We start from the raw sequence: 16,033 nt of genomic DNA, 5'->3' as shown, positions 1-16,033 counted from the left end.
TCTCTTGTAGTTACTTGTATTTTACATTTAATCTTAGCTTAATTACAATCTAATAACCAGAACAACTGCTGGTGGGCCAAATCAAATGGCTAGGTGGGCCAAAATTGGCACACGGGCCCCATTTTGGGCACCTCTGTTTTAAAGCTTGTTCCACAATGTCTTTAAAATAGAAGACGCCACTTAAGGACTTTTTAAATTATTGCTTCATATGCCACAGACCTGCCTCAATATTCAATATTAGAACAGTATTGTATTTATTTAACCAGGTTTATTCTCACAAAAATCTGAAATTTAAAGGAGCACAGTCAGAAGTCATGAATATTCAGTCAGACCTGTGCATTAAAAACCATCAGAGGTTTCTGTGTTTTAGAAACACCTGCTCATGCTAATGGTTAGCTGTCAGACACCTAAAATATTTGCATATCTTTTTTTCAGTTTCCAATGAGAAAACTTGACTTTAGGCTGTGAGATTATTTGAGTCGTCKATGTCAGCCACCAGGAGCTTTGGTTGCACTTTCCCTTGTAGATGGCTGTTTTTGCTCCTGTGTAAAAAAGAGGTGTTTCTGTGTTATCACACTGTGTGTATTTGTGTGTGCCTGCAGCCGTAGACAAGCATACATCGTGTGTGTGTGTGCATGTGTGTGTGTGTTAATACGGCACAGCGAGTGGCTGCCCATCAGTTCCCTTTAGCTCAGCGTGGTAATTGGCCGTCCATTGATGGACGTGGCTCCCTCTTCACGCTCCAGGGACCTCGGCTCTTTGTCTGAGAAGGGGGGGGCGACACRCTGGCATGGCACACGCTTAAAATAGTGCATCAAATCAGCCATGCTCCAACAGTCGCTGCTAACGTGTGTGGCAGATTGGAGGACTAACGGTGTGTGTTTGTGTCCTGAACTGTGTGTGCGTGTGCTCTTACAGCATACTTTGAGGTTTTGAGGTTCTCCCCAGGGAGGGTAAGGGTTAACCTGGTTAACTTAAGCTGCTGGTGGTATTTTGTCATGTCTTACTCTCTCCTCGGCCATTTTTCCTCTCCATTGCTTCATCCATCTCTCAATTAATTTTTTGCATTGTGTCTCCCGCTCTCTTCTTTTTGTGGCCCATTATTCCTCACACTCGTTCAATGTCTCTTCGCCTTGTTTTGCCTTTCTCTCCTTCCGTGCCCACAGGGCTCCGGCTCTCGCTCTCTGTCATTATGTGCAGTGTCCCTGCAATAGAGATATAAATGGTCTGTGAGCAGGGAGCCCTGACTCCTATACCATAAATCTACACTAACAGCACAACAAGCAAATAAAGAGAGCAGGGGAGAGATGGAGAAAAAGCAAAGAAGGAATCAAATTTCTAACACATTTTGAATACATTTTTGTGAGGAGGTGAATATACTAAAAACACATTCAAATGTGGTTGGTTATAAAATATGCTAGAGTGGTTTATTGCGTCAGGATCTCACACCCTTGAAGGTGTAAATTGTTTTCAGGGAGTAATGAAATTGGTTCTGGCAATATTAGTAGAGAGCAGGAGGTTGCCATCATTTAAAACTGTTTATAAGCTGCTGGAAGCCATATGAAGCCTAATTTCAGTGTCGCCTTGGTGAAATGTTTACTTAAAATACAAAATGAAGTGAACTGAAAAAAAGGAAAAGCAAAACAGTTGTGAAAATACTGAAATCTGCCTTCTATGGTTTCACCTGAGGAGTTGGAGACCATTTATGTTTGTTAATATGAGAATGCGATGTATTCTTATTTGAGATCATGGGAGCATTACTGACGTTTGACTCATTTTAAATTGCTGTTGGGTTTTCATCTCTTAGCAACACTGAGTTATTCYTCTTTCTTCCTCACAGCTGCCCTAAAATGTCTTGTCTCATAGCTGCAGTGACACTGAGATGTTAATGCCTGCTCTTCTTTTTTTTTCCAGAGGAAAGAAAAAAAACACTCACTTTCTCACATTTTTAACTCCCTTCTCAGTTGTTGTCACCCATCACCTCTCAGCACCTCTTAAAGTGTTTAATCGCCACATTTCGAAACTGAAAACTATTTTTARCCATTTGTAGTAAATCAGGCGGCGTGGCCGCGGAGTGGTTAGAGCTGTCGCTTTTCAGGAAGAGTCGGGACCGTTTCCCAGCCTGGGGTCTTTCTGTTTGCACGTTCACCACGTGGGTTTTCATCGGGCGTTCTGGTTTCCTCGTGTGAACCGAAAATATGGATGTTGGTTTAACTGGTAACTCTAAATCAGCGGCGTCCGATCTTGGTCCTGGAGGTCCGGCTATCCTGCGTGTTTTATTTGTTTCCCCGCTCTGATTCAATGATTGCATTACCTTTTCATGTTCTTCAAAAACCTGTTAATCAGCAGAGACAGCTTAAAAACATGCAGGATAGTAGCCCTCGAGGAACAGGATCGAACACCCCTGCTCTAAATTGCCCCTGCCAGTGTGAATAATTGTTTGCCTTGTTTGTCTATATGTGTCCCTGTGATGGACTAATGTGTCCACCTCGTCTCACACAGTGGCTGCTGGAGATAGGCACCAGTGACTTAGGATGAGAAATGAGTAAAGAAAATAGATGGATGGCTTATTAAATCTTTTCTTTTTTTTCTTCTTATTTTTATTTTCCCAGCAGCCCTATGCTCCACCCCCTCATCCCATGGCTCCTCCCAGCCCCAGCACCAACAGCTGCAACCAAGGAGGGCCAGAGCAGCTGAGTAAGACCAACCTGTATATCCGTGGCCTGCCACCTGGAACTACCGACCAAGACCTCATCAAACTTTGCCAACCGTGAGTACATTCACCTGCAAATTTGTTTTGGGCCACTGAGAGTGCTTTATTTCCATGATTGGTACATGACAAACAGTAAAAGGTGTTTATGTTTGTCAAAAATGGATTGTTTTGACCATATCAAACTTTTATTTCTGTGCAGATTTGCGTTATTTTTGTAATGATGAAAGGAGATTTAAACAATATTGAGAATCTAGGGTAGGGGTGAAAAATACATTTTTTCAAAATTTTTGAAAAATTATTAACAGCAACCAAAAAAAAGTTGACAAATATTTAAGCATTTTATATTTTTATCTCCAAGAAAACATTCTAAACCATAAAAATCTTCCTTTCTGTGCATGCCCCCCATCAAACTGCTGCTAAATGAGGACATTTTAGAGTCCTGTGCAGAATGGTGCTCTTAAAGCCCTGGAAAATGTTCTTGATAGAGGAAGGACACACACAAACATTCCTGCTCACAGCTCAATTAGGCCCAATAAAGCTTAGATCGGACTGCATCCCCCCCAGGAATGAYAGACCAGGACCTCATCAAGCTGGAGCTCACAAGACGCCTGGGCCATCTCTTCCTCTGCTTCTCTTTCTCTCAAACACTCACTCATTCACACACAAGCAGCTTTGTTCATCTTCATTAAGTTCTTTTTTTACTTCCATCATGGTGAAAAAAAAGGGGGTCAGGATTATTAATGCAGACAAGGCCAGCAGGTTGTGAAATACAGGCTATGAGTGAGTCTGTCTGGTTGCGTAACCTTTTCTTGGCCATCTTTCCAGAAATGTCCTGGTCAAATGTGGCCAATTATTCAATGATGCTTTGGAAACGGGAACATGCTGTCCAGTGTGTTGGCTAATGCTCCCAGTAGTCATGTCATAAGTCATGCATTTATTCTTGAAACTGACCCATCAAGATTCCATTAGGCTGAAAGGCAGCCCGATAAGATTTGGAAAAGCACTCAGCTTTTTGACATTGGATAGCTCTCTTTTCGCTCCAGCTAAACACTCTTTTATTCTCCCAGCTGTGCAAAGTTGGACAGTTTCTATTTAATTTCTAATTCCCTGTGATCTTGAATGTTTTCATTCTTACGGTTTGAAAGGTCAAAACCGTATTGGAGCTTATGTAAAATACGTTTGGAGTGTTGGTGAATAAAGCCTGCATTTTAWTATTGTGCTTTCCCTCCTTTTGTGTTGAAGAAAATCTACAGACTTTGACTGCTTGGATTTGTCATGCTGTCCTCTAGTGGCTGTCCTCCTGTTCAGCTGTTTCCTTGGCTTTGCACTCCCTCTTGTCTTATATTGCCAGTCTTTGCCTCTTTGAGCCCCCAAGGTTGCCCGAGGTGTGCTATGCTAGTGAAAATTCAATGCCACTGAAACTTTAATTAGCCTGACTGTGTTACAGTGGCAGGCGGGTGGCAGCATTTTAGAAAAGGTCATGCAACTGTTCTGCAGAATGCAGCTCCCTGGGTTCCCTTCMGATTTTTATTTTTTATTTTTTCCCAGATGCCCATTCCCTCTCCAGCACAAAGCACTGCCTCTCATGGCTCTCAGCCCCTGTAGTTCTCCAAGGGAGACTGAATGCTGAACACAAACACTCAGTAGATATAGGATAATATTTTATGACTAAGAAATGAGAAGTTCATTCTTATTAGCTGGCTTTAAGATTCTTTTTAATCAGACTGAGAGACCCGCAAGTCCTCCTAGACTTTAAAATGAATCACAGAGTTTGTGCACCTAACACATATCCTTGCACCGGCAGTTTAATTCGGTTTGGGTTTGTTGTGTCACATTAAAAAAAACAACCTCTCACACTCCTGTTCACCTCAGTTTGAAAAGCAAGCCRTTGCCAAATTGATGCGTTCTTAACAGCAGGGCGTACCTGCTGGTATGAGGCTTTTGAATATCATTGAGAGATGCCAGAATAATAAATGTCTTTTCTGTGGTTGTAACCTTGTTCTTAYGAACTCTTAATACGTTATTGCCAAGATTCTGTCGCAGTCAGTTTCAGGAACCAACACCAAGGCCTCGGTCAGGGCGGCTTAAAAAGCAATCTTAAAAACATTCCACCAAAAAAATGGTAAAGTCAAAAGTTTGAAGCTCAAAAAAGAAATCTTTAAAAAATATCAGGCGATCTGGCTCTTTGGAAGACCAATTTAAAAATGAAGGCTGGTTCAAATGTTCGCTAATAATCAAAAAGAAACAATAAGTAGGTCCTCTGGATGGGTTTTTCTTTAGTGAAAAGTTTCGTCTTTTGCCCAAGAGACTTCTTCAGTCTAAGTTTCAGGTGAACTCAGCCTTATAAGCACTGCCTCCACATGGACAAACAGGTTAGTCACATGCAAAAGAGGGCCATCACCCAACAATAGGCTTGATTAGCTCTATGGTTCATAGAGGGTCATGTGCCCCATCACCTGACTTATTGGTTTGGATGCTGTGGTTCTTAGGTGCCGTGTCATGTGTATGTAGTGAATGCAAGCGGGGCTTAACGTCCCCTTGTTTTTGTCTTTTTTTCCCTCTTTGTGTTTGTTATTGTTGGGACCCTGATCAAGCCTATTGTTAGGCGATGGCCCTCTTTTGCATTAATAATGAAGCCTATTGTAAGGCGATGGCCCTCTTTTGCATGTGACTAAATAGAGCTAATCAAGCCTATTGTTAGGTGATGGCCCTCTTTTGCATGTGACTAACCTGTTTGTCCATGTGGAGGCAGTGCTTATAAGGCTGAGTTCACCTGAAACTCATCAGACTGAAGAAGTCTCTTGGAGGAGAGATGAAATGTTCACTAAAGAAGAACCCATCCAGAGGACCTACTTATTTTTTCTTTTAAWTTTTTTCTACCTGGATTACTGAGATRCATCGCTAATATTAACACTGATGAAGCCAAAGATACCTCAACCCAGTCAATAAAATTGGTTTTACCTCTCTGTAGACTTGCTTTGTGTAATATCAGTTTTTTTGCTCTATTTTGTGATGATAATGCACTTATCAATAGACTGTAAAGGTTTGGATGCCAATTTCTGACACTTTTTCAAACCTTTTGGCTGTTCTTCCTCATCCCTAGTTGCACACTGGTGTGAGCTTTAAATCAAACAGACACAGTTGGGAACACTTGACTATGCAATTATTTACATTCATAAAACTGCAATTTCTTTGTGACTAGCCAACTCCTTCAGCATTTGTTTTTWAATGAAGAATATCAAATTTCTCCACAGCTGTAGAAGTTAAAAGCCACAAAGCTGTTGAATGAGTAATTAAATGGATTTAATCTCTCCTTTATTCATCTGGCTGGTTGAAGGGTTCTCCACCAGCCGTCAGCCTGATATATGGTTGTAGAGAGCAGGCCAAAGGAGAAGGCTGGGGATTTGTTGGCTGAACACCCAGATAGTGAGAAGTCTTCCTGCTTGTACGGTTGGCTGCATGAGTGGAGGAGTATGGGACGGAGAGATAGAGCGAAGACGAGAACAGCCATTACTGTGAGAGAAAATTCTTTGGCCTAACCAGCTATGTTGGGGCACCGGGCCAAGCCAAAGTCCCAACACCAAGTGAAGGGTGCAGCCAGCACATGCAACCCAGCCATCAAACCCACACACCCTAAATCACTGCTGCAAAGTAGACTTTATAAGCTCTTTTCACTAGACATATAACGCAGATTTAACACTTGGCTTGTTAGCAACCACACCTCAGAAAATCATTGACGAAAGTCATGTAGTTGAATTAAATTGATTTTTTTCCTTCGATAAAACCTATAAAAACATTAGCAGAACTTTCCATTTTATTGCCATAATCCAAAACTGCAAAAAGAGCAGAAGACCTGAGCTTTAAAGGCTCCTAACTTCTCCACTTCCTACAATTTTTTTTCTTATTCTTCAACCATACCCCCTCCTYCATTCCTTCTTTACTCTTCTCTGTCTCAATGTGGTTCTCTACAAGCATTTTTAGTCATGGCTAAGCTACAGCTGTAATCTCAGTGGGATAGGTTTTTTCTTTTCCTTTTTTTGTATCCGTCCACTGACATGATCTCACAAACAGAGCAAGCCAAATCAAGAGCTAATCACCACCGATTGTGCAAATAAGCTTTCCCATGTGTCAAAGGGAAGGGTGCAGGAGCAGCCAGAGAACAGTGCCAGCCCGTTCTACATTTCGTTCCATTACAAAATCTGAAGTCTGGACRTCTTTAAATTTTCCACAGGTTTACATTCGATAAGAAGCTCTCTTTTCAGAAAATGCCAATTCGATCCAAAAAAAGAGGGTGAGGGTTCCACAATAGATTCCATTTTCCCCCCTAAAAGCTAAAAAAAAAAACAATAAAATCTGCAACCTGCTTACCTTTTGCTTGATTCTGGTGATGTTTTGTATATGAATGCCTCMGTTAAATGTCTCCAATCATTGCTCACTGTTTACCATTGTGCTGTCAGGGATGTAATAGGCTGCAGGTGCCTCACACATCATTGTGAGCTGTATAGTAAAACTGATTGGCCTTATCTGAGTGTTAGACGTATTCACTGGATGACTTTGATTTATTAGACTCTGCCTGGCCAGACTCCATCTGAAGTTCTCTTTAACAAAAAACAAACAATTGCCCTTCACTCCAACATTTTTCTTTTGCTTGTCCCAGTGTTCAGACAGAAAACAGGATACAAGCATTCAGCATTTTTTGATTGTTTGAATTCTTCAATTGATTAAATTTTTATGTTTGACTCATAACTCTTGCTAAGGTCCCTCTTGCAAATGAGATCTTGATCTCAAAGGATTTTAATTTGTTTAAATAAAGGAAATGAACAGATGTCATATGGACAAGGATGGTGGTCGAACTCCCGATCTTTTTCACGTTTTCAATGAGCCTCGGCCATTCCTCGGACACGCACAACTCGCTGCCGTGAAGAGTCTACGGTGTTTTTAAGGTTTATCAGATTATTTAAACATTCTCCACTACATCCCCGACCATCAGCTTTAGAACACAGATAAGAGCGGCAGCTTCTCTTTAGCCTTAGGCTCCTTTTTGAATAATTTATCCTCAATTACTGTATACACGATATGCAGTTTGCCTATTTAGAGGCTAGCAAGAGTTACTGTTCCACTTTTAAACAGTAGTTAACTCCTCTGTCACTTAATCTGCTTAGAGTTACTTCTTTGAAATGGCATTTCCCATCTTTTCTTTTATTTTKGTGCTTTTTGTTGCCTGAATTCAATGCTCGACTTGGCAGTTTTTAATGGTCGCTATCATATTTTTATTTTGACTGCTTAGTTGCATTTCATATCAGTTATTATCCTGGAACTAAAAGCAAACCCATAATCATAACAGCCAATATAACCACTGAATCCTGATGTGGCATTCTTATGTCTCCCATCCAGTCTCTACATGATATCCCTTACACAAYAAAGCAGTTTTTTAGGCTGCCAGGCTATCCAACAACAAAAGGCTGATTGACATGAGGGGCAAAACCTAAGATCTGTGGACTTGGTTTTGTCTCCCTGTCCTTTATTTYATCCTCGGCTCATTTTTTTCTCCATTTCCCTTCGCTGACTTCCCCTTTGAAGCTGTATCTAGAAAGCGAAAGCAGCTCCATCGCAGATGAGATGTGTTCATTTGTGCGTATCAGACAGCGATACATGGCATGTGGGTCTGACAGGTTGGACACCTCGAAACAAACAGAGACGATTCTGACGCTCTGAAGAAGACCAGTTTGTGTGTGTCTGTGTGAAAGAGGTAAAATGATAAAGGGGTATTTCAAAATTACCAGTTTAAAATAAAATAATAATAATAAGAGAAGAAGAAAATTTAAAGGACCTACATTAGTAGGGAAAAAGGACATCCTGGACAGTGAATAATATGTGTGTTGGTGTGTGCGTGTCCGCAGCCAACTCTAACAGATGGGTTTGATGACACACACTGGCCAAGATGCTGTAGTTGCTCAGTTCATTTGGAGATGAATGGACTTCTGATGGCATATTGAGTATTTTTTATATATTTTTCTATTTATCTACATATGTTTTTATACCAAATCATTAAGCTACATTACTCTGATTCATCTATTTTCTATTTCTTTTGCGGTGTTATGGGTGAAATACCAAAAGCAACAAGCACTCTGGAATGTATTACCTTTTCRTTCCAACATCCATCACAAGTTGGGAGCCATTAAAACTATAAAAGTAAACATTTGGCAGTTTACATCAAACCCACCAGTCTGTGTTTATATATTTTCCAACTTGCACAAAAATAAATCAGGCATTCCAAGATTTGAGATCTAACAGTTGTACTCCTATCACAGATGGGGAAAAAAAATAAGCTGAAGTCAGCTGAACATCTGAACTAAAAGTGTCTTGCATTGTTACTAGAATGGATCGAACTGGAAGCTGGAGGGGGGCGGGGCTTGAAACRACTYGTTTAGATTTAAAGAGACAGCCTCAAAATGAGATGATCTGAGGCACACCTCAAAAAAGGGGTGAAAGAGGGGCTTGTGGAGTTGCAGAACAGAGGAATTCAGACCAAAGCATTGCAGTTCCGCTTTATATAGACCCCAACTGAATGATTTAAATATGAAGTGTTTTGTCTTTTAAGTGATTCTTCCTAACATCTAGTGAAAAACACACAATAAGATGTATTTTATTTTAAACAACCTGTATTCAAATAACTTTAGTAGTTACTCAGGCACTTCGGGACTCCTGCACTTAAGCAAACGTCTGATCTTTCAAACCCAAAGATGAGCTCACTGTGGGACACTGTAGCAGCAGGGCGGCTGTCACACAGAGCTTTAAYACTTCAGTATGCTTCTGATTGTCACCGACGAGGCTCGTGTGAACCACATGCCGGTCRTTTTTATTTATTTTTAACTCGTATCTGTCACAGTTTGTATATGTTTTTGCTTATTTTTGGGTCTAAAAAATAGGAGTATCTTTCTATTTTTTACTTCTGCTTTGTTCTCTTTGTGTGCTGCAGTGACACCTGTCTTTTGTACACACTTCAAAGATGTAAGAAAAAGCAAAGCACAATCTAAAAACTGTGGATGATGTGGACTCTTATTGCAAATGGGACTTTTTACTCTTTATTAATGTTTGAAATAAATTAAAAGAATCAAAATGCCTTTTGATAATTACGTTTTTATGCCTAACAAAGTCAAACCTTCTTATTTCACATCAAGTCTAAAAGTAAGATTTTATTTTTCTGATACAGTCTCTGATATCATTTGCAGAACAGCCTGGAGCAGTTCCTGAGTCTAAAACTAATACTTCTAAACTTTATYGAAGTTCAGACTTGTAGCAGTTTGTCCATCTAATATTACAGTTACTTGTTGGTGGGAAATCTGTATAAATGATATATTTGAAAGCTGCTTTGCACCAGAGCACTAAAACAATCATTGCACTTTTTTTTTAAATAAGACATTATATATTTTAAATTTATGAAATCCCTGAGGGTTGGATGTGCTGCTTAGAACAAACATTAAATTTGGATGGTGGATGTCTGCCACGCCATCCTTCACACTCTTCTTACACTATAATATATTTTTATTTTATTTTGCAGAGCTCTRTAAAAGGGGATGGGATGCTTATTGTTCTGAACACAGGGTGTTTGCACCTGCATGCTCCTCCAGTACAGCTGCTCCAAAGATGCTGAGCAGCACAAGCAGATTTTTCTGCCTCTATGCTTCAAACCTGAAACCAGTAAAGTTCAACATAATCCCTGTGTATCAGCCCTTTTTTTTTTACCTTGATTTTTGTGGGGTTGTGAATAATTTTCCACAACTGCCATGTAAATTCAAATTGTATCTTAAAAAAAAGGTTGTGCTGCAAAAATCAAAAACCTTTTTATTTGTACCCGTCGCAAAAGTAGACACACATCACCAAGTTTCAATACTAGAGAATTTACATTTTCTGCAAAATCGCAGCGTGAATTCTGCAGTTTGTATGAATTGCAATTTGTTGTGAAATAGCCCTAAAAAACTGAAATTAAAAGAAAGCAGCTAAATGTAGCTGGAAAAGCATAATTTGTCACAAAGAAGCAGAAAAAGCCCAATTGCTGAATTAAGCAATAAGAAGCTGAAATTATCAATAATAGTAATTTAGCTGAAAAAAGTTAAAATTAGCTGAAGTAGCTAAAAAATGTAACTTAAGTGGCTGAAARCAGCTGAAAGAAGCATAAAAATGATAAATTAGCAGRAATAAGCTGATAGTTACAAAAAGGCTTCAGTCAGACTAGCTGAAAAAAGCAGAAAATGGCTAAAATTAGCAAAAATATCAACTCAAATTAGCACAAAGAAGTTCAAATTTATAARCATTTTAAATGGTTTTTTGGATGCTGAATAGTGCTCCATTCCTTTTCAATTAGGAAAAAATCTCAAACTATAAATTGCTGAAATACCAAAAGACYCAACTGGAATGTCATGGAGGAGCTGAATATTTTTGATGTACTGTATATATTTCTTAATTTGGCACACAAATTGCAGAATGAGAAAAAAGTACGGAATGAACAATCGAGGGTCTCAGTTGTATGAATGCTTAATCTCATTCACACAATAAGGATGCTGTTCAGAAATTTTATTGGAGTAGGTGGTCCTAAAGCCCGCTCAGGTTTCACCCACCTGCTGTTTGGGGCTTTGCTGTGTTGTGTAATCAGCCAAAGACATAATCACAGACCTTTAGAGGCTCTGTCCAGAGGCCTTGGGCAAAGTGTGAGCTAAACACTTGGGTGGTCCGTTTATCCATTCCAGTGCGGTGCTTTCTGCCATACCAGCAACACCACAGTGACGTGTTACCGCTCTGGCCACATGCAGACATTCTCACATTCCCAGTGCTCACGACGGAAATGGAACACGCCCAAATCTTTTTATTCAGTGGGAGTAAAGGGAGAGGGGGGRAAAAAAACTGAGATTGTCATTTTTGCACATGCAGCTGTTATTTTTTGAAGTGTGCAGTTTTATCACATTTTAAGACAGCTGTCAACCGAGCTACATCTTTTACATCTAACACAATTTGTTCATTTTCATCAGCTTAAATTGGCTTATACCTCCTCTTTTTATTTTTTTTTATAAGATATTTCATTTCTAGCGTCTTCTTGGGGTTGATCCAATATTGCATCAGAATGATTGCCATGGGAGTCGTGCTAGGAGGGAGGAGGAAGAGGAAAAGCGAAAAAAAGGGAAGGATRCAGTATGGGCGAGAGAAAGAGGAAGGTGGAGAGAAGAACAAGAGAGGAGTATGTGAGGAACGGGGTGGCAGAAGGCCAGCAGAGTCAGAGATAAGAGGCTGCAGGAGTGATTGAAACGGGATTAGTGGAGACAGGCGCTGCATCGCGGCCGCAGCATCAGTGTTAAACCTGCGCTTCACAGGGACTCCCTCTGTCACATCAAAGCCTCCCCAGGCCAGGCTGGCAGAGAGGCGAAGCAGCCTCCAGCAGGGTCATTCACCACTACACGCATCTCCCGTATACGAGCACTGATCACCTCCTCCATCTATATCCGGCACGTCTCCACGAGGGCCGCAGAGCTGGCTCCTTCCCTTTTTTTTTTTTTTTCTGCCTTTTCCATCCCCCTGCAGTGTCTTTGTGGTGTGTGCTTGGACGGCAGATAGGATGCACTGATAAGCCATCTTTAACATTTAATGAGGCACGCAGTGATGAGTTGGCATAGGAAAGCTACTGTCTCCTGCTTTCATGGAGTCCAAACAAAGTTTTAATGAGAACTTTCGCCCCATTTGTGCCAAAAAGCACAGATCTTTTTTAAGTGCTTCCCAGACTGAAAGTGACATTGGTGCTGAAATATCGAGTGGAACTGATACCTGGATGCAAAACATCAGACATGCAGGAGATCTCGTATTTAGTTAATGTTGGGTTGGATGACACGGAGAGGTTTTAATTAGGTGGTGCAATCCAGTTATTATAAAGTGGTTAAAATGTGTATTTTTTAAAGGGGCAATATTATGCGTTTCTCAGGCATACATTTAAATACTATACCATAATAAAGTATCTGTCATCTTTTAGTTATTTAAAATGTTGTTTTATGTTTAAATAGAAAATTAACTTATCTTCTCATCACTTCCTCTTCTAAACGCCTCAAAATTGGTCTCTGTCTCTTTAAGAACCACCTTCCGCTTCTGTCCCGCCCATTTCAGCGCAGGGGGTTTGCACGTGCGCTATGATGCAGTTTACTTGGCATCTGAAAATACATTTCCTCAAAGGTATTTTTAATCTGAAAATAGCTTCACTGAGCGAAAAGTAGTGTTAGGAGCTCAGCAGACAGTTTAAGTTTCACCTTCAGTTTCACCCGAGAGCCTGCAGGAGTCATGGGCGGAGTGTGTGTGTGTGGGGGGGGTGCGCTCTGCCATGAGGAAGTTTGGCTTAAAGACGCATCCCAGGGGCGTTTCTGGTCCCAAAAGGCGTTTCTGGTCCCCACCTGTCGTTTTGCTCCTCAGCATGGCTTCCAAGAACACTGCAGGATTTCTCAAACATGCATGAATGAGTCAAAGCAAGGCTTTGAGCATGTTTTTTTATGAGTATAACATTGTAACATGATATAAAACTCAAAAGTTGATTTTACCTGATATTGCCCCTTTAACATTGGTTTCAAGTTGTTTTTAGTTGTTTTGTGGTTATTGATCTCAACAAACTAAATTGCTGCTTTTTGTTGGCTGAAAATTACAACTTGAGTTATTTTCTCCAGTTTGAACGAGCAAATTTTGAATGACTGCAGTTTCCACTCGAGCTCTGATTGTCCTCTAATCAAACGAACACTCCCTGTTCATTCTGTGCACTTGTGCTTGAGAGTATCTCAGTATGATCCAACGTTGCACCTTAGGTCTGTTCTGTTGAAGTAGATTATGGATCCCTATAGCTAAAATGGGCCATTTGATCTGCTGAGGGGAGACAATCGACTGATTGGGGAGTGCTTTCACTGTGTGCGCAAATTTGTGTGTCCTGTGTTATTCGTATTAGTGTGTGTGCAAGCTGGTAGTTTTCCTCTTGGAGCTCATCAGTTCATATCCACCACCCATCCCACCGCAGCATGCAGTAAATAGAGTCTCTGGCACTCGTTGAGAAATGGCACAATTATCCCCTGCTGGTGAAATATGGGCCGGGATGCACCACTGCTTCTTTCCTACAGAATGTGTGTGTGTGTGTGTAAAGTGGTTGTTTTTTTTTATTTTTTGTGTGCTTTTTTGTGTGTTCACTCATTGTGATGCACATTCAACACAGAGAGCTGTTCTTTCTTTATCTCACATGTGCGCATCTCACACACACACACACGAGCCTCATTGTATAAACAGCTGCGCACGCACACACCTTCACACGTTGCAACGCACACACAGACACGGTTTATCCACACACTCACGCCAGAGCGCCTCTCGCACGGCAAACAATGCAGCATGTAGAGCTTTTAGCTGAAACTAGCCGATAGAAAAACTCACCGCCTTTCAGTCAGAAATGTTTTGTTTTTTAGCATCCAGATATCACAGCCATCAGTCAAAAGTAGATGTATAGTTCAAAGACATTATGGAAATATGACCTAATGTTATCCTACACATATTTACTCTGAATTATTAATTTTAGTATTTTTTGTTCAATTTAAAAATAAAAATAAAAAACACCATGAACCAGTCTGAGAGACCAAATATTCTGGACCTTAATTAACTCGTTAGCAATAGGATTTGTTCAAACTTATCCTGACGAAAGGTCAGATGAAGCAAATCTTCAGAAACCTTTAGAGATCCGCTGATTCATCAAAGTTATGCAGCGCTGTCTTCTTTATCTCTGAAAATTATAAAATTATGAAATGCAGATCTTCATTTTTCACAGAGTGCAAATAGAAAAGGCAGCTTAAAGCCACAAAAATCYGCTATTATTCTATATTGTTTCAAATTTAGGCTTTCTTAGTTGAAAGAAATGCTTTGTTTTTTCCTTTTTTTCCATTTTCAGCTTTGGAGGTTATCAAACTTTTTTAAAACACTGTTTCCAGTTCAAACAGATCATACAAGTTTTATTTATACTGAGTTAACAATCCTAACTTGTTGTACATAGTTTTCTACATTAAAGCATCTTAGCAATGGGGCTTTGTTATTGTTTTTTCTAATTAAAATGTATGAAAAGAAACCACAGCATTTAGTATTGTTTTTTCCTGCTATGCTGAACTTCCATTGAATCATAAGTGGATATGACTCAAAAAAGCCCAAAGAGAACACTCTGCACAGAAAGACCCCAGGTCCAAACCGGGGGTTGAATCCAGGACCTTCTTTCTGTGAGGCATCAGTGCTAACCACTGAGCCATCATGCTTCTATTAACCTGGAACACATCCAACACAGTTCTGATAAGAATTAGTCTTTTACATCATGTCACACAGATTTTGCCTCAAATCCTTGTTAGAAGACACTTCAATTAGCATTATTTGCTCTTTTTCTTAAGAGACTATTTTCTTCTCCACTGTTTCATGTTTGTTTAATTTGAAGTTGAAACCAGCAGGCGGTCAACTCTGCATAAAAAAAAAAATAAATCAGAGTTGATGATATCTGGACTGAAAATCTCAGTTACATATTATTTGTTCTCCTTTTGATTGCCTAAGCTTCAGGTGTATTTTATGGTTCTTATAGTTGAAATAATTTGTCAGAACTCTACACGACACCAACATAAAAAGGCCATTTTCTGCATTTGTAAGCTGCCAGACCTTTTGAAATTGTCCAATGACTCTCTGAAATGTCAAAGGCTTGCTCAGTCATTTGAAGCCAGCCATACACAAAACGTAATTAACCTCAAGTGATTTCTCTTTCCAATGGCTTTTGACATTTGCGCAACTCTGAAAATTGCTTGTTGCTCATAAATGACAGAGAATAAGGAAAATAAGGCATCAACTTGAACCGCATGGTTGTGATCCAAACGAACTGCCGCTATAGTCTGATGTCCTGTGGTTAAAAAYACTAAATTAGGTTTCTTTGTTTTTGCAGGTATGGAAAAATAGTGTCAACCAAGGCCATTCTGGATAAGAACACTAACCAATGCAAAGGTAAGTCATTGTTTTTGTGGCTTCTACGCTCACCTTGTTGTAGTGGAAAAGCCATCAGTCTTCAGGCTGTCCTGTCACAAGAACAAAAATTCAAGCCTTCACRTGCATTTAAAGGGATCCATGATTAGTTGTAACATTAGACTTTATTTGATAGACATGTAAAAATACTGTAGGCTGTTTAGTTTTGTAAATTTTAAAAAATATATTTTAACACGGACGGAGCTATTTTATTTCCACACAAAGCATTCTGGGTAAATGATGACGTGGATAGGTCCTCGGTGCGAGGCTGCTAGT

The 16,033-nt window shown here is 40.0% G+C and overlaps 1 protein-coding gene across 10 annotated transcripts in view; it reads left to right on the top strand.

Annotated features, from left to right (window-relative positions):
• rbms3 (RNA binding motif, single stranded interacting protein) overlaps nt 1-16,033 on the top strand; it is a 378,321-nt gene that overhangs the window by 141,426 nt on the left and 220,862 nt on the right. For 7 of the 10 annotated variants that reach the window (XM_014013118.1, XM_014013117.1, XM_014013115.1 and 4 more), the window contains 2 exons: nt 2,613-2,770; nt 15,681-15,739. In XM_014013118.1, the coding sequence (XP_013868572.1) occupies nt 2,613-2,770; nt 15,681-15,739 (217 nt within the window). The remainder of the gene's footprint in view (nt 1-2,612; nt 2,771-15,680; nt 15,740-16,033) is intronic. The other 3 variants (XM_014013116.1, XM_014013123.1, XM_014013121.1) reach the window with 1 other exon arrangement.

Source organism: Austrofundulus limnaeus, unplaced genomic scaffold (assembly GCF_001266775.1).
Source record: "Austrofundulus limnaeus strain Quisiro unplaced genomic scaffold, Austrofundulus_limnaeus-1.0 Scaffold98, whole genome shotgun sequence".
NCBI lineage: Eukaryota > Metazoa > Chordata > Actinopteri > Cyprinodontiformes > Rivulidae > Austrofundulus > Austrofundulus limnaeus.
The sequence above is the reverse complement of the archived record's forward strand: the minus strand, read 5'-3'. Positions and strand labels throughout refer to the sequence as shown.